General features: G+C 43.6%; 1 protein-coding gene across 1 annotated transcript; it reads left to right on the forward strand.

Moving 5' to 3' along the window:
• Positions 1–1028: 1028 nt before the first annotated feature.
• LOC311128552 (uncharacterized protein) lies at positions 1029–24615 on the forward strand (the record flags this gene model as incomplete). The annotated part of the gene is made up of 5 exons (XM_084160740.1): positions 1029–1101; positions 19311–20335; positions 21905–22079; positions 22643–22809; positions 23060–24615. The coding sequence occupies 5 exons, from the start codon at positions 1029–1031 to the stop codon at positions 23207–23209; spliced, it is 1590 nt and encodes a 529-aa protein (XP_084016866.1). The 3' UTR covers positions 23210–24615.
• Between the last annotated feature and the right edge of the window lie 2980 nt (positions 24616–27595).

A 27595-nucleotide genomic window follows, 5' to 3' on the forward strand; every position in this document is an offset into this window, starting at 1 on the left:
TGAGGTGAACACTGAATGCAATCTAAATGCTGGCCATCGGCCAGTGAAGAGTTCACTGCTTCTCTGAATGGCAGTGAGAAAGTGTGTGTGCAGGCAGTTTGCAGCAGAGTGAGTAAGGGTACATCTCTGCAGTCTGCAGACCGGGAACTTGCTAATGGAAGTGACAGCTTGCAGGTCACAAAAGAAAGGGAGGGGGAATTGTGCTGATCGTGTGTGTGTATTGGGCATGGAGTGGGGAGAGTTGGGAGCTGGGACAAGACTGCAGCTATGTGAGAAACCTGGCCAGAGATAAAAACTGCAGGATGAACAAACCTCTCTTCACTGACACTTGGCTCACAGGTAGCGTGCCTACACCACCCCACCAGCCTCCCTCTCTCTGCAAGGGAGAAGGGATTACTGTCCTGAAGAGATTACAGAATAGAAAGAGGGTATTGTTGAGAAGTCATCGAGATATCCACATCACATCACCATAATGGCCCGGAGTACCTGCCACTTCACTGAATGAGACATCGTTTCAGCTGTGGAATGGAGCAACTCAGCATGGGTCAGCCAAACTAACTGCTTTGTGGACTTTGAAAAGAAGACCAAGTTTGTCATTTTTTGTTGGTGTTTGTCAGAGCATAATATGAGGATTATTGGATAATTCTGTATCACAACCTCTGCATCACCTTTTGCTCTTTTTTTGTGTGATTTTAACTTGTATGAGAAAATCATTGAATACCCTCCAAATGGACAACTGCTCTAAGCTAAGAGGGGAAAAAAGGGGTGACTACAGAAGTGAGAGGCTGGGGGTCTTATACTGTAGGTGTCTGACATAAATGACCAGAGCTCAACTGGCTGAAGAAGAGGAAGGGGCCTACAGAAGACTAAAGAGGCACCATCAATGTGAGGCTGCCAGTGACACCTCTCCATAGACTTACAGTGTTACAGAGCTTCCAGAGCTGGCTCCCCAGAAGGTGTCACCATGCCTTATCACCTGGAGGAAGAGGACTGTATGGCAGTCTGTACTATTCTTCTGCTGCAAGGGGATGATCGAGGGTGTCGTGGTCCTCCTCTTCATCTGGCTGCTCATACAGGTCCTGTTCACCAAGAACCTGGAAGGTACTGACTCCTTCTCCCATCTGATGGTTCACTGTTGATAATTTCTATTGTTCTAATAGTAGGTTACTGTAATGCTTGTTCATATATACTTTGATCCCATGTACAGATGTACAGTATTATCTTAATTGGCACTGCAGGAAATGCAAACTTGTAGTGTATTCAAGGTTGAAAAAGGCTTCCAGACTTTGTAATTTCACTTTAAAATGTCAGACTTGATTTACCCTAACTAAAAATGTATCAACCCCTACAAAAATGTCCCTGAAAATTTATAATCCACATAATAATTCACATTTCCTGTTGCTGCAGGATTATTTTCCTGCTGTGAGAAACTGGTCAAATTAAAATAGCAGATCTGTAACTCAAGGTTCTTGCAGACAAAGAGGCTATTCTCATTTACGAAAATGTAAGGAGAGGCAGCATGACGAGATTTCAATTGACATAATATGTACATTTTTCAATTTACATTACATCCTTACCTTACTTATCATTGTGGCTGGCAACGTGACATTCTTGCTCTGCAGCTCCGAATTTAACATGGCGCTGCAGTGGATAGCAGCAGTCTTATGGGCTCCTGACCAATTCTGCTATTTTTTTATTATTTTTTACGCTGATCTTAACTTTTTTATACATAATGTCTCTGGCATCATTTCCTATGATCAAAAACAGCTTCTGGACATCAGAACAGCGATCACTAACCTGAATTTTGATAAACATGTATATTTCAACGAGTCGGCAGCTCTGGACGTTCTGCTTACTCCGGACCAGGCCCTAATCCCCAGGACTCGAAAGAGGAAGCAAAGTCGAACCGGACCTGAAAAACTGTAATATCCTATATTTCTCAGAGTCATGGCTGAACGAGGACATGAATATACATCTTGCTGGTTTTTCTATGCTTCGTCATGACCGGACGGCAGACTCGGGTAAGATGGAGGAGGGGTGTGTCTCTTTGTTAACAACAACTGCTGCGCGATCTCTAATGTTTAGGAAGTCCCAAGTTTTTGCTCGCCTGAGTTAGAATACCTCATGATAAGCTGCAGACCATACTATTTACCAATATTTTTTTGTAGCTGTCTATTTACCACCACAAACCGATGCTGGCACTAAGACTGCAGTCAACGAGCTGTATATGGCCATAAGCAAACAAGAAAATGCACATTCAGAGGCAGCATTTGTCGTGACTGGTGATAATTTATATCAGCATGTCACCTGTGGAACTAGAGGTGACAAAACTCTAGATCACCTTTATTCCACACACAGAAAAGCATACAGGGCTGTCTCTCGCCCTCCCTTTGGAAAATCAGACCATAAGTCTATCCTCCTGCTTCCTGCTTACAAGCAAAACTAAAACAGGAAGTACCAGTGATGCGCTCAATATGGAAGTGGTCCGATGAAGTGGATGCTAAGCTACAGGACTGTTTTGCTAGCACAGATTGGAATACGTTCCGAGGTTCGTCCGATAACGTTGAGGAGTTTACCACATCAGTCACCGGCTTCATTAATAAGTGCTCACCGGCTTCATTAATAAGTGCATTAACGACGTTGTCCCCACAGTGACCATACGTAGATACCCCAACCAGAAGCCATGGATTACAGGCAACATCCGCACTGAGCTAAAGGTTAGAGCTGCCGCTTTCAAGGAGCGGGACACTAATTGGGAAGCTTATAAGAAATCCCGCTACGACCTCCGACGAGCCATCAAACAGGCAAAGTGTCAATACAGGACTAAGATCGAATCCTACTACGCTGGCTCTGACGCTCGACGGATGTGGCAGGGCTTGCAAACCTTCACGGATTACAAAGGGAAACCCAGCTGCGAGCTGCCCAGCGTGGCGAGATTACCAGACAAGCTAAATGCCTTCTATGCTCGCTTCGAGGCAAGCAACACTGAACCATGCATGAGAGCACGAGCTGTTCTGGACGACTGTGTGATCTCGCTCTCCGTAGCCGATGTGAGTAAGACCTTTAAACAGGTTAACATTCGCAAGTCCAAGGGGCCAGACGAAATACCAGGACACATACCCAGAGCATGCGCTGACCATCTGGCAAGTGTCTTCACTAACATTTTCAACCTATCCCTGACCCAGTCTGTAATATCACCTTGTTTCAAGCAGACCACCATAGTCCCCGTGCCCAAGAACGCCAAGGTAACCTCCCTAAATGACTATCGCCCTGTAGCACTCACATCTATAGCCATGAAATGCTTTGAAAAGTTGGTCATGGCTCACATCAACACCATCATCCCAGACACCCTGGACCCACTCCAATTTGCCTACCGCCCCAACAGATCCACAAATGACACAATCTCTATAGCACTCCACACTGCCCTCCTATAGCGGAGCGGTAGGTAGGCTAGCGGTTAAGAGTGTTGGGCCAGTAACGACGCCCTGGTTCGAATCCCCGAGCCGGCAAGGTGGAAAAATCTGCCGTTCTGCCCTTGTGCAAGGCAGTTAACCCCAAACAACAACTGCTCCCCGGGCACCGATTATGTGGATATCAATTAAGGCAGCCTCCCGCACCTCTCTGATTCAGAGGGTTAAATGCAGAAGGCACATTTTGGTTGAATGGATTCAGTTGTTTCTGACTAGGTATCCCCTTTCCCTTTCCCATTGACCCAGCTGGACAAAAGGAATACCTATGTAAGAATGCTGTTCATTGACACAGAAATCTGGCAATGTGGTGCCAGGACCACAACCTCCCCTCAAAGTCAGGAAGACAAAGGAGCTGATTGTGGACTACAGGAAACATCGATTGGGCTGTAGTGGAGCGTTTCGAAAGCTTCAAGTTCCTCTGTGTCCACATCGATGGGGCTGTAGTGGAGCGGGTTGAAAGCTTCAAGTTCCTCTGTGTCCACATCACTTAGGAATTAACATGATCCACACACACCCACACAGTTGTGAAGAGGTCACGACAGCACCTCTTCCCCCTCAGGAGGCTGAAAATATTTGGCATGGGCCCTCAGATCCTCAAAAAGTTATACAGCTGCACCATTGAGAGCATCTTGACCGCTTGGTACAGCAACTGCAAGGCACCCAACCGCAAGGTGCTACAGAAGGTGGTGAGCACGGCCCAGTACATCACTGGGGCCAAGCTCCCTGCCATCCAGGACCTCTATACCAGGCGGTGTCAGAGGAAGGCCCAAAAACGTTTTCAAAGACTCCAGCCACCCAAGCCATAGACTGTTTTCTCTGCTACCGCACAGCAAGCGGTGCCAGTGCAACAAGTTTGGAACCAACAGGACCCTGAACAGCTTCTACCCTCAAGCCATAAGACTGCTAAACAAGCTACCTGGACTACCTGCATTGACCCTTTTTTGAACTAATTTTCTTGCACTGACTCTACGCAAGCCCACTGGACTCTACCCACACACTCACACATACTTACACTGGCACCCCAACACACACATACACACACACACACATAACATGCGCTCACATGCATACTGACGCTACACACTCACTCACTCACTCACTCACTCACTCACTCACTCACTCACTCACTCACTCACTCACTCACTCACTCACTCACTCACTCACACACACACACACACACACACACACACACACACACACACACACACACTTTCACACTTACCACATACGCTGCTGCTACTGCTCCACATACACTGCTGCTACAGTCAAATTTCAATCACCAGATGTCACAAAGTGCTTATACATAAACCCAACCTAAAACAGCAAGTCATGCAGATGTAGAAGCACGGTGGCTATGAAAAACTCCCAAGAAAGGCAGGAACCTATGAAGAAACCTAGAGAGGAACCAGGCTCTGAGGGGTGGCCAATCCTCTTCTGGCTGTGCCGGGTGGAGATTATAAGAGTACATGGCCATTAAGGCCAGATTGTTCTTCAAGATGTTCAAACGTTCACAGATGACCAACAGGGTCAAATAATAATCACAGTGGTTGTAGAGGGTGCAACAGGTCAGCACCACAGGTGTAAATGCTTTTCATAGCCAAGCATTCAGAGGGTGAGACAGCAGGTGCGAGAGAGAGAGGGAGAGAGTCAAAAACAGCAGGTCCGGGACAAGGTAGCACGTCTGGAGACAGGTCAGGGTTCCATAGTCGCAGGCAGAACAGTTGAAACTGGAGCAGCAGCATGACCAGGTGGACTGGGGACAGCCAGAAGTCATCATGCCAGGTAGTCCTGAGGCATGGTCCTAGGGCTCATGTCCTCCGGGAGGGAGAGAGGGAGAGAGAGAGAATACTTAAATTCACACAGGACTATCTGATAAGATAGGAGAATTACACCAGATATAACAGACTGACCCTAGCCCCCCGGCACATAGACTATTGCAGTATAGATACTGGAAGCGGGGGGGGGGGGGGGTCGTGGGACACTGTGGCTCCGTCCAACGATACCCGCAGACAGGCCCAACCAGGCAGGATAACCCCACCCACTTTGCCAAAGCACAGACCCCACAGCACTAGAGGGATATCAACAGACCACCAACTTACTACCCTGAGAAAAGGCTGAGTACAGCCCACGAAGATCTCCTCCACCGCATGAGCCAGAGGGCGCGCAAGGCCGGACAGGAAGATCATGTCAGTGACTCAACCCACTCAAGTTGAGTATAGTGCAAAAAAAGCCTGCCACGATGTGACGCACCACTCCTAGGGGGGAGGCATGGAAGAGCACAAGTAAGCCAGTGACTCAGCCCCCGTAATAGGGATAGAGACAGAGAATCCCAGTGGAGAGAGGGGAGCCGGCCAGGCAGAGACAGCAAGGGCGGTTCGTTATTCCAGTGCCTTGCCCTTCATCTTCGCACCTCTAGGCCAGACTACACTCAATCTTAGGACCTACTGATGAGATGAGTCTTCAGTAAAGACTTAAAGGTCAAGACCAAGTCTGCGTCTCTCACATGGATAGGCAGACCATTCCATAAAAATTTAGCTTTATAGGAGAAAGCCCTGCCTACAGCTCAGTCTATTATCTGTCTATTATCTATCCTGTTGCCTAGTCACTTTGCCCCTACCTATATTTACATAGCTACCTCAATTGCCTCGTGCCCCTGCACATCGATTTGGTGCTCCCTGTATATAGCCATGTTATTTTTACATCATTATTGTTGTTCAATGTGTATTTATTCCTTACTTCACTATTTATATTTTAATTTTATATATATTTTTTTCTTTGGCTCTGTATTGTTGGAAAAGGACCCATAAGTAAGCATTTCATATGCTTCGTAAAGCTGTTGTTTACGAAGCAGGTGACAAATAGAATTTGATTTGATTTACCATCGATATCAGTATCTCAGTAGCCACTGACTAGCCAGTAAGCTTGCAAACTATTCAACAATGCGAGCATCTTTTCCACTAAAACATATTAGCTACACTCTTGAATAATGCAAACCAACCATATTACACTCTTGAATAATGCAACAATTCAGAAGCATGTGCAGGTTTATTTTCTTGTTCGTACACACATTAGCAAAATGTAGCTTGCAAGACAATTATATGCTAGCTAGTACCGTTAGCATATCAAACATTGAACAAGAATCTGGGCAGAGGAGGAGACTATGAATATGACGAGTCTCCTCTCTAGCCAAGTTACAGTAAGGGAAAAAAGTATTTGATCCCCTGCTGATTTTGTACATTTGCCCACTGACAAAGACATGATCAGTCTATAATTTTAATGGTAGGTTTATTTGAACAGTGAGAGACAGAATAACAAAACAAAAATCCAGAAAAACGCATGTCAAAAATGTTGAAAGATTTCTGGCTCCCAGGTGTCTTTTATACAGGTAACGAGCTGAGATTAGGAGCACACTCTTAAAGTGAGTGCTCCTAATCTCAGCTTGTTACCTGTATAAAAGACACCTGTCCACAGAAGCAATCAATCAGATTCCAAACTCTCCACCATGGCCAAGACCAAAGAGCTCTCCAAGGATGTCAGGGACAAGATTGTAGACCTACACAAGGCTGGAATGGGCTACAAGACCATCGCCAAGCAGCTTGGTGAGAAGGTGACAACAGTTGGTGCGATTATTCGCAAATGGAAGAAACACAAAATAACTGTCAATCTCCCTCGGCCTGGGGCCCCATGCAAGATCTCACCTCGTGGAGTTGCAATGATCATGAGAACGGTAAGGAATCAGCCCAGAACTACACGGGAGGATCTTGTCAATGATCTCAAGGCAGCTGGGACCATAGACACCAAGAAAACAATTGGTAACACACTACGCCGTGAAGGACTGAAATCCTGCAGCGCCCGCAAGGTCCCCCTGCTCAAGAAAGCACATATACAGGCCCTTCTGAAGTTTGCCAATGAACATCTGAATGATTCAGAGGAGAACTGGGTGAAAGTGTTGTGGTCAGATGAGACCAAAATCGAGCTCTTTGGCATCAACTCAACTCGCCGTGTTTGGAGGAGGAGGAATGCTGCCTATGACCCCAAGAACACCATCCCCACCGTCAAACATGGAGGTGGAAACATTATGCTTTGGGGGTGTTTTTCTGCTAAGGGGACAGGACAACTTCACCGCATCAAAGGGACGATGGACGGCGCCATGTACCGTCAAATCTTGGGTGAGAACCTCCTTCCCTCAGCCAGGGCATTGAAAATGGGTCGTGGATGGGTATTCCAGCATGACAATGACCCAAAACACACGGCCAAGGCAACAAAGGAGTGGCTCAAGAAGAAGCACATTAAGTTCCTGGAGTGGCCTAGCCAGTCTCCAGACCTTAATCCCATAGAAAATCTGTGGAGGGAGCTGAAGGTTCGAGTTGCCAAACGTCAGCCTCGAAACCTTAATGACTTGGAGAAAATCTGCAAAGAGGAGTGGGACAAAATCCCTCCTGAGATGTGTGCAAACCTGGTGGCCAACTACAAGAAACGTCTGACCTCTGTGATTGCCAACAAGGGTTTTGCCACCAAGTACTAAATCGTGTTTTGCAGAGGGGTCAAATACTTATTTCCCTCATTAAAATGCAAATCAATTTATAACATTTTTGACATGCGTTTTTCTGGATTTTGTTGTTGTTATTCTGTCTCTCACTGTTCAAATAAACCTACCATTAAAATTATAGACTGATCATGTCTTTGTCAGTGGGCAAACGTACAAAATCAGCAGGGGATCAAATACTTTTTTTCCCTCACTGTAGCTACCATTCATTTTCCCATTGGACAGCTCTGCAAGTACTATAATCTCAAAATACGTTCGTTACTCTCCTGCGTGGAAGGCTAAGAGCCATTTATTTGTTGTATAGGTTTTGTGTTTTTGGGGATGTCACTTCTTGCCACTGTGAGGCAGTAACGCATAAGGTGATGGGTCAGGTCATAGGATAGGTTAGGTTTAAAGGTAGACTCAGCGAGATGACGTAGATGCATGAAGTAAACAGTAGTAGTGGGCATAGCGGGGGGGGGTGGGGTGTTGCCCGCGCTGCAGATGGCTATATCGGTCCACTAATACAGTGACTGCAGCACCCGCAGCACCCCTACTTCCTGCGGTTATGGTAGTGGGTACATTTCTGCAACAACCAGGAAAGTCGAAGCACAAGGCTAAACTTCTCAGCTGTTTTGGTCCCGTAGCGATGTAGCAGCATGAAGCACACCCGTGCACATGCGCAGATACGCTGTGTGACTGTGTGAGAGCAAAGTCTTGCATCATGCTCATGTCAATGGGCGCGTTCGAGTGGATCACTTTTGTCAAGTCGGTCACCGCCTTTCAAAGTGTGTTGCATTCTGGGGATATAAATTGTCCGACTTGTGTCAACTGCATGAACTTGACAAAAATCATGTGATCAAAGGTCATGAGGTTTTGACTGCAGTCGACTGCAAGTTTCTGCAGTTGCTCTTCACCAACTTCATCCTTTAGCCAGTGCCTCCATTGTGGGAGGCTCTATTGTCAACCAATCATTAGGGTGTTTTTGTTTGATCCACGCGAACATGACATGACATGACTGAAACAGGAACCCATAGGAGCAAAGTGGTCGTCACTAGCTTCTATAGCCACAAAGTCATAATTATGGCTAAACCACGCTTATTTCTACAATTTCTCTTCTTAAAATTAGATGTTAAACCTAGCCCTAACCTTAACCTTTACCACACTGCTAACAATATGCATATCCCTAACCTTAAATTAAGACCAAAAAGCAAATGTTTTGTTTTCATACATTTTTATGACATAGCCAATTTTGACTTTGTGGCTATAGAATCTAGTGGAAAGCGAACAAAGCGGGAAGTTAAAGCAGGGAGTAAAAGCAGGAAGTGTACCCATCAAGATGGGTTTTTTACTAGATAACACAGCCACAAAGTCAGATTCCACAGACACTAAGTCAATATTGGATACAAAAATGTGTTTTTTGGTCTTACTTAAAGGTTAGGGGTAGGCATAAGGTTAGCAATGTGGTTAAAGTTAGGGTTATAGTTAGGTTTAAAATCAGATTTTAAGAAGATACATTTTAGAAATGGGTGGGATTTAGTCATAATTACGACTTTGTGGCTGTGTTAACTAGTGACGACCATCAATACGTGCTGTGATTTGTTGATTCATCTCAACTGATATTACAAAAAATACATTCCATTGCATGAGCCACATCAGTTAGCATAATTTGAACATTCTACATTACCATGGAAATTATTGTATCACAATACCAGGCAGCCATTGCAAGTGTACCCATGAGTTTACAAGTCAAATTGCCAGGGTTAGAGGTTCCAAGTCCATTCTATTAATTGTTTGCTACAACACCTTGATTGTTTTATCTAGGGGCAACAAAGTTTCATCATGTTTTTAAGAGTCCATGTTATTGCAGAAACGGGGCGTGTTCGAGCGGATCACTTTTGTCAAGTCGATGATCATCGTTGGTCACCGCCTTCCAAAGTGTGTTGCATTATGGGGATAAAAATTGTCCAACTTGCGCCTACATGACGACTACATGAACTTTACAAAAACCATGTGATCAAAGGTGATGAAGTTCTGACTGCAGTCGACTGCAAGTTTCTGCAGTTGCTCTTCATCAACTTCATCCTGGAGCCAGCACCTGCAATGTCAACCAATCATTAGGGCATTTTTGTTTGACCCACGCGAAAGTGACCAAAGACATGACTGAAACAGGAACCAACTTTGCCGTGATTCATGTATAGGGTGGATATGTACAAATGAATGTGATATTTGAGGCTCTCTCACCAATTGATAGTACAATGTACACACACACATATTTGTACAGTTTGTGAGTATGTGATATGGGGGTTGGACACATGTTTATTTCGACATTCCAAAATAAAACCAGCATAAACAATGGCAACACTGCCATGTTGCATTGAGCCTTGCTGTTGGAAAGACACATCAGTGTCTGACTTTCGGCTGTTGCAGATGCACCTCCCCTGACTTTACTTGACTTTCATCTGCAGTCGGTTGCTTTAACCATAACACTCGAACACGCCCACAGTGCATTCGTAAAGTGTTATTTTTCCACATTTTGTTACATTACAGCCTTATTCTAAAATTGATTAAATTGTTTTTTCCCTCATCAATCTACACACAATACCCCATAATGACAAAGTTTTGCACATTTATACAAAATTAAAAACGGAAATATTACATTTACATAAGTATTCAGTCCCTTTATTCCGTTTTTTTTTTTTTTTTTTTTTTTTTTTTGGGGGGGGGGGGGGGGTGGATCAGCTTAATATTGCAGATAGATTGTATCCTCTATCAATGTAATTGTCTGCATCACTTCCAATCCCCCATGTTTTTTATATATATACTCCCCTTTATTACTTTTCAACCCCGCCATCCTTTCCCTACTTGGAGTAAATTAGTGAACAACAATGCCCAGGCCTCTACTTCCGGTCTATACTTACTATCTACACCTTATGGACACAGTTAATTTTACAATAATTCTATTATATATATATATATATATATGTTTTTTTTTGTTTTTTTGTTTTTCTACTCTCAACCTCTCCGATCATTTTCATGATGTCCATCCGATTTGCTTCTATATGCCATATCTTTCTAACTGTGCTCTTTCCCAAAAGCTCCCAACATACAACCTATATACTTATTATGGACACAGTATGCTTACATTATTAGCTATCTTTGTTATTATTTGTTGTTATTTGTTATTAGTCCCATCCTTCAACTCTATTCAATACCTCCCATCTATCTCTTAACACCATCCATATAGGATTTCTATTTGCCATATATATTTCAACCGTACTGTGATGTTTTACAAAAGTTATTTACTCAGTACTTTGTTGAAACACCTTTGGCAGCGATTACAGCCTTGAGTCTTCTTGGGTATGACACCACAAGCTAGGCACACCTGTATTTGGGGAGTTTCTCCCATTCTTCTCTGCAGATCCTCTCAAGCTCTTTCAGGTTGGATGGGGAGCATCGCTGCACAGCTATTTTCAGGTCTCTCCAGAGATGTTCGATCAGGTTCAAGTCCGGGCTCTGGCTGGGCCACTCAAGGACATTCAGAGACTTGTCCCGAAGTCACTCCTGCGTTGTCTTGGCTGTGTGCTTAGGGTCGTTGTCCTGTTGGAAGGTGAACCTTCACCCCAGTCTGAGGTCCTGAGCACTCTGGAGCAGGTTTTCATCAACGATCTCTCTGTAGTTTGCTCCGTTCATCTTTCCCTTGATCCTGACTAGTCTCCCATTCCCTGCCGCTGAAAAACATCCCCACAGCATGATGCTGCCACCATCATGCTACACCATAGGGATGGTGCCAGGTTTCCTCCAGACGTGACGCTTGGCATTCAGGCCAAAGAGTTCAATCTTGATTTCATCAGAACAGAGAATCTTGTTTCTCATGGTCTGAGAGTCCTTTAGGTGCCTTTTGGCAAACTCCAAGCGTGCTGTCATGTGCCTTTTACTGAGGAGTGGCTTCCGTCTGGCCACTCTACCATAAAGGCCTGATTGGTGGAGTGCTGCAGAGATGGTTGTCCTTCTGGAAGGTTCTCCCATCTCCACAGAGGAACTCAGGAGCTCTGTCAGAGTGACCATTGGGTTCTTGGTCACCTCCCTGACCAAGGCCCTTCTCCCCCGATTGTTCCGTTTGGCTGGGCAGCCAGCTCTAGGAAGAGTCTTGGTGGTTCCAAACTATTTCAATTTAAGAATGATGGAGGCCACTGTATTCTTGGGGACCTTCAATGCTGCAGAAATGTTCTGGTACCCTTCCCCAGATCTGGGCCTCGACACAATCCTGTCTCTGAGCTCTACGGACAAATCCTTCGATCTCATGGCTTAGCCACAGTTGACAGTTCATGCACTGTCAACTGTGGGACCTTATATAGACAGGTGTGTGCCTTTCCTAATCATGTCCAAACAATTGAATTTACCACAGGTGGACTCCAATCAAGTTGTAGAAACATCTCAAGGATGATCAATGGAAACAGGATGCACCTCAATTTCGAGTCTCATAGCAAAGGGTCTGAATATGTATGTAAATAAGGTATTTCTGTTATGTTTTTTTTATATTAGCAAAAATGTCTAAAAACCTGTTTTCGCTTTGTCATTATGAGGTATTGTGTGTAGATTGATTCGATTTTTAAAATAATTTTTATCCATTTTAGAAAAAGGCTGTAACGTAACAAAATATGGAAAAAGTCAAGGGGTCTGAATACTTCCCGAATGCACAGTATGTGGTACTGCTCATGGCAACATCATCTAGCTGAGTCAACCTTTAATTTATAAAGTAAATCTCAATGTGATACGCCAGATTCAGAGACTGGGAAACCCAATTAGAAAAAAAGCTTGAAAGCCCTATTAGATTTTTATTTTTATTTTTTTTAGTTCGTTTTTGAGTCAAAGATAATAGTTTCAGTGTTGTTTTAGTTTTTCAAACGGATTTGTCAATTATTTTGTTTCAGTTTACTAAATCGTTTTTTGATGATTAGTTTTCGTTTTAGTTTCAGTTTTAGTTTAGTATTATAACCTTGGAACATACCAGGTGTGACTGCCGTAAATGACGATAGTTGCTCAGCGAAACTTTCTGGAGAGGCGCTGGAGACAGCGTTTTCAACCACCATCAGCAAAAAAAAAAAAATTATGGAATTTCTGGTCGAAGAATGATGTCGAATCCCTCCAATAGAGTTCCGGAATCTAGAATCTATGCCAAGGCGCATTGAAGCTGTTCTGGTGGCTCATGGTGGCCCAACGCCCTACTAAGAAACGTTATATTGGTGTTTCCTTTATTTTGGCAGTTAACTGTAGATTCAAATAAAGTTCCTATTTATCAAATTAGGCAGAATTCTGTATTTTTGGCTGGTGTCAAAATGACCCCAAAGGACTAGATTTTTTATAAGTGCATATTTTGGTTCAGAAAAACTAAACAATGATTTAGATTTATTAAGAACAAGTTGATTGACAAAGTCATGAAAACTTTGAAGAATTTGGTCTATGATCAAACATATGCATCTGGGATCAATATGACCCCAGTTAGTAGTATGAGTGTTAACTAGGTTCCTGGATATTGTTGACATTGCTCTAATGTGCATGATGTACCTTTCACACAACAGTGACTGCTTGTCTGGTAGCTCTGCTGATTGAGCAATAAGAACAAACATTTTACTCACACTGTTAAACTGAGCTAAAATGGTTATAGTTAGATTTATGCCTGCCTATTAATCTGTACTCACTGAACATATTATCTAGCTCCCACGCAAACACTTGTTCACAAAATGTTCACAAAATGCTTTAGGCAAGGCAGTGTTGTTCTGTTGATCTTACTGATTTAATGTTTTTACTATATGGCCAGTGGCGGCTCCTGAAAAAATTCTCAGGAGGGGCAATTTTTCTGATGATTTAGGTGACCTACACACATTTAAAAAAAGATATGTCCAGCAACAACATGAAGACAGGGGCAGCATATAAGTCAATACCAGAAGCATTTATTGACTGATCTCAAAAGTGTTGGCTTACCAGGGTTGGTGGAGCCCTCAGTTTCATCTTTGCCTCGCAAAGCTAACTCAAACACTCCGCAAAACTTCACACACTGGATTAGCCGGCTGAGGATGTGGCGGTTCTTGCTAATGTCGTAGTAAATATATTTGTTATAGTGAATATGGAATATGATATGTTGAGTAAAATGTTGTGCTAAGATCTATTTAGGTCAGGAGCTGGTTATAAGTTCTGTTCCTATCCAATAACAATGGACAAAAGGGTCCTATCTTGTCAGCCTTGTCAGCAGGTGGCCAAGGACAACACCCACGCCATAGGCCTCTCAGTTCTTCCAACTCACGAGTTCTTGCTCTGAGGACACACACACACACAAACACACACACACACACATCATCACTGTTAAACACACACACACACACACACACACACAAAAATCCCCTCTCTTAGGCTGAACATTTGAAGACAGAGAACCTGACTCAGAGCCAATGCAACAGTGACAGTAGCCTGCAGGGGACCTCGCCCAACTCATCAGGACCAATCAGAAGATCAGAACTACTAGATTGAACCTACTTCATTTATTGCATAAAATGTCTGCACACAATGTTTCGGGGCTCTCTTCAGATAATAATAATAATAATAATAATAATAATATGCCATTTAGCAGACGCTTTTATCCAAAGCGACTTACAGTCATGCGTGCATACATTTTTGTGTATGGGTGGTCCCGGGGATCGAACCCACTACCTTGGCGTTACAAGCACCATGCTCTACCAGCTGAGCTACAGAAAGTGGATACTCATGGATGCGCATTGCAATTGTAAAATGTCAACACAATTGGAGACACCACGTCATTTTTGGAGACATGTTATTGACAGTAAACTATTGTAGATGCGACTGCTAACTAAATAAAACATTTTAGCTGGCTAGCTAATCATCTTAGCTAAATGTGGGGCAAACAATTCAGTTATTTACCGTTAATTTGAGGGATTGGGGTGAAAGAAATCGAGTTACATAGTGATACTTTACGATATACTGTATTGACAATATCGCAATATTTTAGCGCTAGTTGGCTGTACCTGCACCAAAACACCATTATTGTTCCTTCATAGCTTGTTCTCAATCTTTTCACATTGGGAGCAAATTTGTTTTCAGCACTTTTATTTCCATGACTGATCAAAACTCGTTCTCATGGCTTTCTGATCCCTCTGCAACAGACATATGGTGCGCAATAAAATCACAGTATCGAATCGCAATACGTATAGAATCATGAGACTCGCAATGCTGATGCATATATCTTATCGTGAGGTTCCTGGCAATTCCCAGCCCAAGTTCATTTGCCACAACAAATCTCTTCGCTAGCAAACGCGATGTCTTCTCCAAAACGGCAATGTGTCTCCAGCAATGTTTACTTTTTTGACGTTCTATGGCATCTCCACTTTCCAAGCATATATGACCACATGTAATATTTTGGTAAGTGATGCAAATAGTGAACTATGTAGGGCCAGGATGTAAAATATATGTAGCTGCAGCAATTTCTCTTATCTGATATGGTAAGTAATGGGGCTTAATTTATAGCTCCCTAAGAGTTTGACGAACGGGTCCGTGAACGCGATTCCAGATATATTTACCTCTGAATAAACTGCCTTTATTACACCATATCCACATCCAGTAAACTTGTGATTATCAACACTAACCTCATCGTTGTGGCGGCGGACAGCTAGCCTGTATCCCTCGTCATCCAGTTGAGTGAGTGGCAATGTCTTTTTTCGTTCGTACCAATTTTTGGAAAATCCTCGGGTGTAGGACTTTCCGCCTTTAGTAGAAACCTGTTGAATTATTAAATTTGGTCTGGGAGGTCCTAATTGTTTCGTTGCCAATTTATCTCCATTTGTTCGCCGACAAAAAGGAACTTCTTTCAAACAATCCACTCTTTTCTCAGTTACGTTCATGGTTACGTAACGTATGACGAAAGCGCGTAAGTGCAAGCCCACAGACACCCATTGAGATTGTATTGAAGGCTCTGAAATTTGAAAAAAATAGATTTTACATGGGAGTCTATTACAGACTTCTGGGCGATTTTCAACCTGACTGAAATCGCCCCAAAAGGGGGGGGAGCCATTTGAAGCACGACTTTAGCCTGATTCGACATTTAGTGGCAGTGTGGCACTGTGGCAGATCAGACGTATAGATTACAACACTGATAACTACTGTTGCCGTGATATAATTGATTAGAAAAAAAATCCCTTCCTTTTCCCGTTTGGCAGTGCGTCGCCCATATCGCCCTATTGAACAGGCCGCCCCTGTATATGGCCGTGATAATATTCAAAGGATTATATCCATAGCACAACACACATGCTTCATAGACAATCAAACTCTAACTCTAAACTATATGATGTGTGATGCCATCAGCAGGCAGGCTTGTGCATTCTTTCAATGTAGATCATTAGAGATAAGGAAATATTGACCTATTCATCCTCATAAAGGTTTACAGAGTATGAAAGTGGATGTAGTTGGAAGGCATCTTCTTATGAAATTATAACAACCATACAGTAGTTGCTTGGGCAAATGCAGTCTAGAAGGCTGGACAGTGGTGATGGCATATGAAGATGACGTGATGGAGTGTCTTTATGTGAATACGTGATAACTCATTGGATTTGCTCTGTCTTATATGGAGAAATAAAGAGATCTGAGAGGGACTGACAACACACGCAAGCATGCACACGCATGGACGCACAAACAAACAGACAGTTACAATGATTACTCATCCACATCTCAAAGTCAGGGAAGCGTCTTCACAAAAAGGAATAGGATGCATTTTCTGCCCAAAGCGAAGAGCCTGCATACTCTAAATAGATATTCCTTTCCCTATACAAGGGGGAGATGAATTATAAAGGGGATCATACTGTGTGTGTGTGTGTGTGTTTGTGTGTGTGTCCATGTCGAATGTGAGATGGACATGGGGAGGAGGTTGACACAGGACAGAGCGTGGGAGAGGTAGTTGCAGATAATGGGACATGGCAATCTCTAAGTAATGGGTACTATGTGGGCAAAATGCCTGTACCATTTAATAAAGGATAAGTGAGATCTGAGGAAAGACAGCTTTCTTGGCGCAATCTTTGGTCTTTCACTGTGAGTCATACACAGAGAGTGTGTGTTTGTGCGTATGTGTATTCTCTAATTAGGCTACACTATTTAAAGATTATTGATTTGATGTCTTAAAATGTCAGATGTTTCTTAATTAATAACTTTATCTGACTTCATTTGGATCAAGCTACTTTTTTTATTAGGTCATATTGTCAATAAGATATACGATGCTAATTAGCCGCAATGGTTTACTTTTTAGTCCATCATATCCTCCCACGGACTCCCACGAATAGAAAAGGAATACAAGCTTAGTCACCGACCCCTTTGATTGGCTTAAAGGGAGCCGGCTGTCACGTCAATGCAGAGAGCCACTGTGCGAAGGAAATTCCCAGTGCGCGTGCAGGATAAAGCAGGAATGGAACTCACTCACAAACCGCGTTCACGTTGATGCCGGTGGGATATAAAAAAAAATATCAGGAAAATGACGCAATATGCTATTGGAGGTAAGAAACGTAGTTATAATTTTGGTCAGTTCTGTTCCACTTTGAAAGTCAAGTTAAGTTGATAATATCGCAATGGGAATTTCCTTCGCACAGTGGCTCTATGAGCTACATCCTACTGTAAAATAACTGCATTTGCTTGTCTTCATCTTAAGGTTGAAAAATGAGCTTAAACTTTATGAAAACCAATTTATTCATTTAAATTCAACTTCTGTTATGGTGGTGCATAGTCTGCATACTAATGAAAACACATTTTTACGTGGCTATGTAAACATTTGATGAAGATATCGAGGACCAACAGGTTGCAAAGAGCAGGAAATATCAACAGCATGAAGATAACGTCTAATACATTAACGATGTGGTACACCTTTTAATGGGTTTAATTTAAGAATGAACTAAATCATTTTAAATCATGAAAATATACAAGTTCGATTGTGTAAGCTAAAAATAACTGGTGGAAATGTTCTGGTGTAGCTTATATAAATCAGGTTATAAATGCATAAATGTTGCAAATTTTATTTATTTATTAAATAGTATTTATTTTAGTTGGGCTTTTTCTTTCTCTTTTTTATATGTAGTGGTTTAGCAGCCCATGTAACACCTGTCACAGGGAATCAAAGGGCTCTGTTAGAATTTAGAGAGACCAATAGATTTCATTGGAATCATATTAGCATAGGAATTAGTTGGAGCAGTTCATTATAAGGTCCTCCATCAAGAAATTAATATGAGTCATTGCCTCCACTTTAGAGATTTATGTAAACTGGCTAAACATCATCATTCCTGACCCAGTAAAGTCTAATAACACCAGGTTGAAGCATACTGTATTTCATTTGTGGTAACAGCGACCGCATAACAAGTGTTCTATTAGGCTAGTAGCTATCTTATCAATGACTGGGTCTCATCAATGACTGAAATGGACCCAGGCAATAAATTACACCAAGCAATAATATTTTTCCTGATAAGGATCATCGGCTCACTGTCCACAGTAGAGAGCCTTAACCTTTTCCATCCACCATCTGGCCATGATAATGTCTCTGAATTGCCCATGCCCTGGTGAGTCATGATCAGGGTGATCTCTGGTTCACATTCTCCTTGAAAATGACAATTTTTGCAGAGCTTCTCATTCTCAATCAAACAGATTGGGCCTGATGGATGAGTCATAGTCAGAGACTGTCTGTCACCAAGTGTTTACGTTACAGGACAAGTTACTTTTCGGTGTCTGAAATGGCACCCTTTTCTCCTTATAGTGCATTGATTTTGACTAGGGCCCTGGTCAAAAGTAGTGCACTACAAAGGTAATAGGGTGCCATTTCAGACATCCCTTGGTGTCCCGATTACATTGCTTATAAATCTGTAGTCAGTGAGATGAGATGAGAGCTGATATCGCCTCCTACACATTTACTAAGCCTCATTGAAAGCAGGAAATGTGACTCCACCGCATTCAGTTCAGTCTGCTGCTCTGGTTTATATCAAAGCCCATAACGGTGCCAATTTCCATTTTCAAAAGAGAACAATTAGTTAGGATTAGGACCCAAAGACATTTCCTGTTTAATCTCATAATGGATGACGGGTGTAGAAACATAATAAGTTAAGGGCTGTATTGGTAAATAAATAAGGTAAATAGAATTATGTTCAATGATTCATAATGAATAGGAGCAAATTAATGGGGGCCTCTCTCTCTCTCTCTCGCTCACTCTCTCGCTCTCTCTCACTCTCTGCATTTTTGAGTCACTAATGTAATTGAAACGTAACCCCTCCTGTGTCCAGTCCACCTGCAGATTCTGCTGGCAGTGGGTCTGGCAGTGTTCTGCTTCTGCCTGGTGCTGGGCTGTCTACTATGTTGGCGGAGAGGGAAGTATCATCCACCAGAGGACAAAGAGGCTGCACTGTCCACTTCCTCAGCCACGTGTGAACGGGTCACTGTGACCCTGACCCCCTCCTCTGGCACCTTACCCATCAAGCAGCAGTATGAGGAGCTAGATGGGGATGTCCTGGACCTCCCCTCCCCCAATAGCAGCTCCTCCCCCTCTGAGGATGACCTCACCGCCCTGCCCTTTGAACCTCGCCCCCGGTCGTCCTCCTCCGAGCTGAGGTCCTCCCCCAGGTCCTGCTTCCCCATGCGTCGCCTCAGCACCCCGGCTGTGTCCTCCTCCTCCCACTACAAGCCTTCAGGCCATGGCCGTGCCTCCCTGCCCTCCATCCCCAAACTGGGCCTAGTCTCCAAGACCCGTCGGGCGCTGGAACGCCGCTGCACTGTGACCGGTGACAACTTCTTGTACAGCGAACAGAGCCGCCTGACCAGCCCTGGCAGTGCCATGCACCCTCCTGGCCCTCAGGGGGAGCTGTCCCAGCCACAGTATGGCTCCAGCTCCAGCTCCATATCCATCCCCACCAAGCCTGCTCCTCTCCTGCACTTCTCCCTGCTCTTCTCCCCGGCACGGGGCACTCTGACCACCAACATCATGGGTCTGTCCGGGGCGGCACGGCGGCGCAGTGGGGTGATCGTACGAGCCAGCCTGCCCCCGCTCTGCCCCTCACCCCAGCAGGGGGCGTCTCGGCGGCCCAGCCTCAGCCCAGAGATACAGTGCCAGAGCCTTGTGCTACAGGTGGGCTCTGTGGAGGAGCTCCGTGCCTGCACCCTCCGGCTGGCTGTGTTCGGCAGGGACTTCTCAGGCCTGAGAGAGACAGCGCTGGGGGAGCTGGAGATGCCTTGTGGGGAGATGGACTGGGAGCCTGACACAACTGTCACCTACACCAGGGAGCTCACCCCCACCAGGAGTAGGCTGAAAAAGGTAACACATTATGCCTGTCATTATACAAGTCTAGGGTACTATCATAGAAATAGAACAACATAGATAGATAGATAGTCATTCTATATCTATGGGCACTATAGCCTCACAATCACTATCAAAACATTTCCCCACAATCTTAGACCTCTTTTTTCAGTTAACTTTACGCACAGCAAAACTACACACACTGGGGCTATGAATAGCCCATATCATGTTTTATCAATGAGGGAGTGTGTCAGGCTAGTCTAATCAGAACAAGGTCTGGGCCAGCGGCCATTAGCAGTTTTTCCACTGTTGTTGGACATGGTGACATTGTAGTTTGTGACTGGAGAGCAAACATGTGGAGTGCAGTGAGCAGTGTGCCGTGTCCTCTGTGGTGCTGTGGCGGATGTGCCAGAAGGCATTACTGACAGCCTGAGCTGGCGAGGGTGTGGGTGAGAGGGACAGAGCTAGGCCTCTGGCGCTGGGCTGAGCGGGCTTGGTGATGTATGAATGGACATTCTGTAGACACCATGTCATATTAGTGGATCTCTGCATGAAGCTGGATGGCAGCATGCAGGCACCTCTGATCTCAGCTACAAGGCACAGAGAGATGTCATCCATACTGACCATGTGAATGTGGGAAACGTCACGTGTATGAAGCTCAATGAGTTATCATCCAATGAGAAAATGAATAGAAGTTGAGAGATGGTAGCTGATAGGTGAGGTGATGATGTTGTTGTGATTTCTAATGGTACTGTAGTGGTGCAATGAGATCAGATTAATGTCGCCATATTACTGTAATCCGTTAGCATTATAACCCTATTGTTGACATCATATGGGAGGCCAGGGACTGACGTGGCAGGGTTTTGGAGCTGGTGCAGAGTAACAAGGGACCAAAGTAATGTACCCTCACAGACAGGGTGGTCACTTTAGCTTTGTGACGTCCGGAACCAATGGGTTCGTCAGCCCACTTACAGGTTACTCAGCATTTGACTCTGCAATGTCATGCTTTAGTCCGAGGGGACATCGGTGGCCCTTGTCCTGGCTGAGTCACAGAGATACAGACAGAGGCAGTCAATACAATTATTGGAATTGGATGAACATGCTAGTGTGTGGTTGTGGGAAAAAAACTATTAGAAAATACTGTGTTGAGTTGAGTGACACAGAGTGGGGTCTCTTGAGCAAAATGACTACTGACTGAGAGACACAGCGAGTGACGTGAATCTCCCTTGTTGGGTGATCTCCCATTAGACTCCACTGGTGTCACAAACACTGGCAGGCTCACAGCTGCATGCTCACTAGGTCTGGGCCCAGGGTGCTGTCGGCTCTAAATAAGCAACTAATGAGATTCATTATGCTTTTTGTGAAATGAATCTCATGGACACTGTAAAAGACTAGATTAACATGTTAAGAATGATACCCTTGTAGCGCTCTAGTGTTTAGCGCCAACAACATGTCATTATTTTTATCCTGTGTTTTGTACTTCAGTCACCTCGGGACACAAAGAAAGAACATCTGCTTAATAAAACAACACAACAACAACACTGTGTTCCTCTTTTCCTGTTCTTAACTCAGCCTCTCCCCTCCCAGAGTACGAGTTCCCAGGAGACGTTGGGTCGTAGGAAGAGTTCGCTCTGTGCTTCTCCACGGGCCCTGGGTCAGCTCTTCATTCTGCTGCAGTACCAGACACTGGCCCACCGCATCAAAGTGATGGTCCGCAAGGCTGAGAATCTGGCCAAACTCTCCCGGATGCCAGGAGCAGCAGGTATGACATGTTCATTTAGCTTTTACCCCAAGCAACATACAGAACTGTCCACATTGACAGTGATACACATGCAGGAATCAATACCACAACTCTGGGGTTGCCAGCACTATGCTTAAAGCCACTGAGCCATTATTTAGAACCACCCCAGTTAAGCCCTCGACCTCACAATCCCATATCCAGTCCCAGCCACAGTACAAGCCTTAGTTACAGTCATATTCCCAGGCCCCTGCCGCCCTGATTGAGCTCCTTATGAGATTGCAGATACTGATGGGCCTCCTGTAATTTCCTGTAATTTTCTCTCTCTCTCTCTCTCTCTCTCTCTCTCTCTCTCTCTCTCTCTCTCTCTCTCTCTCTCTCTCTCTCTCTCTCTCTCTCTCTCTCTCTCTCTCTCTCTCTCTCTCTCTCTCTCTCTCTCTCTCTCTCTCTCTCTCTCTCTCTCTCTCTCTCTCTCTCTCTCTCTCTCTCTCTCTCTCTCTCTCTCTCTCTCTCTCTCTCTCTCTCTCTCTCTCTCTCTCTCTCTCTCTCTCTCTCTCATGTTGATTGTTGCTCTCATGTCCCTACAGATCACTACGTAGTCATCAACCTGCGTCAGGATGGGAAGGTGATCAGTACTAAGGTGACCAAAGGGGCGGGAGGACACAACGCTGTGTGGAACGCTCCCTTTCTCTTTGACCTGCCTGTTGGTGACATCACTCAGCTGCCTCTTGCTCTGGAGTTCATCATCATGCAGGTAGGAATGACTCAGTGGTGAAGAATTAGGAGAGTGCAACCACGGATAATGTAATAACAGATAATGTAATAACTTGTTTGTCCACAGTTTTTATTACATCCTCAATTATGTTACAAGTCTTCCATCAAATGTGTCTTCTGTGCATTTGCGTCTTACAACTATTTGTATGTTCTTTTTCTACAAAATAAATGTCTCAGACTTACTGTATATGGTCAGAGAGCAACCAATGAAACAGCTATCTCTCCAACAGGGGCGGCTCTACACGAAGAGCAGCATGCTGGGCCGTGTGTTGATTGGCTGCGAGGCCCCGGAGGCAGGACAGGGACACTGGAGGGACATGTGCAGTCAGGGACAGGTGGAGACAGCGCACTGGCACCCCATCACACCAGAAGTCTTTTAAGACTTTAGAACGGACCTTATGGAGGTGTCAGGAGGGTCAGGACGTTGCTGGAGAGAGGACAGGTGATAGAGGGCTTGCCAGACTAATGGGACACACACAAAGGACGGACAGCAAATGGACAATCGGTGGTGGCGTCTGTAAACATATTGTGATGTCATTGTATTTAGACTTGTAGTATCTGATACTTACTGTTCCACACTGCCCTAACAGTGAGATACAGGCCACAGGACAGACTGCCACTACTGCTGTATGATACCATTTGCATGGATTTGTATTAAATATTGGTGTTGTTTGTATCCTAGAGAAAAATCTGTCAGTCCCACACATCTTTAAAGCTGGAATCCTTAATTGAAACAACAGCAAAGTGGCCCTCCACCTGTGTTTTGGTAAAACGCTGAGGGATGAGCCTGGAGAAAGATAACCACTCTCAAATTCATAGTCAGGACTGAACATCCATGATATAAAAAGTATAATTCGAACCATGTTTTGAGGCTATACAGTGTTTGTTTACATTTACATTGTTTACAAACATGGAGTAAAACAAGCTTGTATTTTGGGTTCTGATGGAGTATGACAGTTGAAATAAGCTCATGAGGCATTTACAAATTAGATTTTTCAAGAATCAATGGGTATATACTGTATCATTAATTGATATGTGCAAAAATGGATGTAGCAACTAGGGATTTCAACTTTAAGGACCATTGTCTGAATTTGCTCTACTGTCAATGATTCTTAAATCATGGCCAAAACACTTATTGAGTCATGGCCAAAACACTTATTGAGTCATGGCCAAAACACTTCTACTTGTGGTTTACTGTGACGTTCTGTGTCAGTATTTGTCCTCAGCAGTGATCTCTGCTTGCTTTGTTTGTGATGTTCTCTTGTGGTACTTTTGGTCTGTGCTACTTGCATGATTGGGATCTTTGCCAGACATTAGCGTTATTGAAAAAGTGACATTGATCGTCATGTGCTATACTCTGTCATGCGCTACTCATCCACCATCCACTGTGGCTCTCCAGGAGCAGTCGCAGGATGATAACAGACATATGTACAGTACTTGTATAGGTGTTTTCCTGAATCATTACATACCATAAATCTTTACCTGGATATGATCAAGCCTGTACCAGAGAACCACTCCAAACACCTTCATGAAGACAGGAGTCTGAAAATGATTTGCATTCATCAATCAGCCATCAATTGATTACTGTAACTATGTAGGCATGCCTTTTTAAGGGACTTATACTGTACACATTCTGTCATGGGACTTTCATTTCTTTTAATCAGCATTGACAAATGGAATGCCTGTCTTGTATTGCTAAAATTGCATATTTATGCCTTTGCTTTTTAACAGAGAAAGCTCTCACAGTTGACATATAACTCGGAATTAAAGTGATGTGATGAAGATACCATATGCTCTGTCATATTTACAGATAGTATATGTACCATGCACTAGAATATTACATGCACCTAACATTATTACAAGAAAGAATACCACAGTTGACTAGTGGAGTAAAATGCCTGATATGGAAAGAGATGTTTGGAAAACTTGTAAATCTTCAGTTTAGCTCCATCGTTTCTTATGTAGTGCTGATGGCATGCCTTTTGATGGATCTAAATATCCATATGTACCAGTGTTGCTTCCCTCCCTCTCCTTGCCCCAACCTGGGCTCAAACCAGGGACCCTCTGAACACATCAACAACTGCCTTACACGAAGCATCATTAGCTGTCGCTCCACACACTACAACTACTTCAAGGTCTCAGAGTGAGTGACATCACTTATTGAAATGCTACTAGCGCGCACCGCTAACTAGCTAGCCATTTCACACCGGTTACACATAGATTGAGTTTAAAGTGCAAAGATGATGTATTCCAACACCTAGGGTGCTCTTATGTCATGATTGATGATTATTCAGAGAGCCATCACAATTTGTAAATACATGTGGGATATTTTTGTATCTCAGAGGGTTAGTCAGCTGGAAAGAGATCTCACTTAATTATCTGCATCATGCCAACTCAATGAGTCGCACAGCTCTACTGATCTTTCTACTACTGTATGTGCGGCCCCCACACTGAAATTGTGGTTCCGGATATCAATTTATAGCTCAATCACTTATATAGCACTTATATTGAATGTGACAGACAGGACATATTTACTGTTGAATGGTCTATGCTGGAGTAGGAGTTGAGAGTTAGAAAAAATATTAATTCTATATGGGTTTAATCTAGTAGAAATAAAACATGCCAATGTAAACAGTGAAGGTAAGGTTTGATCTGTGATTTCTATGAAAGCCCTTCACGTGATACCACAATGGCATTGTTTCATTTTTCATTTCTCTAATCTGCCACTTTCCCAGGCAAGGTATCTTAATGGGTGTTTGATTATATGTTCTCATTCCCTTAACTCTGTGTGTACCCTTGCTTACACTGCACAGTAGAAACATACTGTTGCCTGCACTACATCTAAACAGGAGTATAGGTTTCAGGATTATGGTAAAATTAGAGCGATTCACAGGATTTGAGAAAGTAGCATGGAATGCAAATACCTCCAAAAGGTTTTGGATATCTCTGCATATTTGTAGAGCAAGTATCAACTATTGCTGAAGGCTAACTCGCTGTCACCTTCTAAAGGTTCACCCATTAAAAGAGACAGCAAAGAAAGACATGTCTTCAAATATAGTTAATAAGACGTGTTATTCAAGAGTCAACACACTCTCATATAAAATACAGTACGTCATGCCCCCCTTTCAGTATTCTCACATTGCGAACATCATCCATATCTATCCACAGCAACACACCAATTATCATAATTATAAGTTCTAGAGTGGCCATAATAGGAAGTGGATCCAGTCCCTGGTAGCTGTCTGTCCATTAGCTGGACTCATACAGGCAATACAGACCAGCTGGAGCTGCACCAGACACTCACTCGCTCGCTCACTCTCTTTCTCTCTCTCTCTCTCTCTCTGCGAACATCACACTTATTGATCCTGGTTATGAGCGGAAGCAGAGTAAGGGAAGATCAATAACCTTGGCTCTTGGCAAGGCGGGTAAAGACACAGAGGGAGGTGACTCACCTTGAGGGGACAGCTGTATTTAAGAGAGAGGTTTCTTCCCCCTACCCCACCACCCCCAGAAATAACTAATTAGTAAGAGGCCGGTGGACGGAGAGTAAAGGTCAGTGAGTAGGTGTCTCAGGGGAGACACAGAGTTTGGCTGAATATTAGTGTACATGGTCCACATATTTTCTGTTGTTGTTGTATATTAGGATCCCCATTACCTACTGCACATGTAGCAGCTACTCTTCCTTGGGTCCACATAAAACATACAAATACATGACAAAGTACAGAACAGTTATAGACAAGAGCAACGTAAGATATTACATTACATTCAAAATAAAAAATATATAGGAAAGACACCAAGAGACAACAAAAATTATATTTACACACTATTCATATATACATATTCGTCTTCTTATATACAGTACCGTTAAATTAGATCTATAGAAAGAGGTGATACAATGTTTTTTAAAGCTAAACATTTTTTTTTTAAACAGAACATTCCACGATGACATGGCTCTATACATAACTGAGCAACGCATTCAATCAGCTTTTGGTTTGGGTACCGTGAAGAAACCCATAGTGGTGTGTCTGGTGGGGTATGTATGTCTGTTTGAAGTGTATGCAAATAGATTATACAAGTGGTTAGGCCTTTTCAACACACAAATGTTTATTTAAAGAATCTTGAAGAGAAGGAGTCAATTTCTCCTCAACCCTCAACCATGTTGTTAATGTTAGTTCGGTGAGTGCAGTTAAGGGCAGTAGAGGTGCGTGGGTAAAATCACTGGGGAAGCCAAGCTTGAATAAAATGCCATATTACGACCTATGTGTTGTGATAATTGCGTTGTTTGATCTATAACCTGTTAGTTCATATGCCTTGCAACTGTGATATATAGGCCTAAGGCTGAGACAATAAGAAGACACAGTGGCAGAATAAATTGAAGCACACCTTTGTTTCATCACAAAACCTGAGAGCAACATCTGTCCGGTCAAGTCCACAAAGCTGTAAGGGTTGGGGTGAGGTGTGACCCAGGTGCGGTGCAGGATATACAGTAGGCAGTAGGCAGAGATGGTGAAACAAGGATCTTTACTGGTGGTCTCAAAGCCAAAATACAAAATAACGGACTTATCACGATAAAAAAAAAACGGCTGACAGCCAAAATACGAAATACTACCTAAGACTGAAACAAAAACGAAACAGGGAGAACACTTCTCAAGTACCTGTACATAGAGCTCCGATCAGACACTGATTAGTACTGCTGGACATAGAGAAACTAGCAGAGAAAACGGAGCAAGGGAACACAGGGAAGTACACAGGTGAAAATACACAGA

The sequence above is a fragment of the Coregonus lavaretus genome (genome assembly GCF_964263955.1).
Source record: "Coregonus lavaretus genome assembly, chromosome: 4".
NCBI lineage: Eukaryota > Metazoa > Chordata > Actinopteri > Salmoniformes > Salmonidae > Coregonus > Coregonus lavaretus.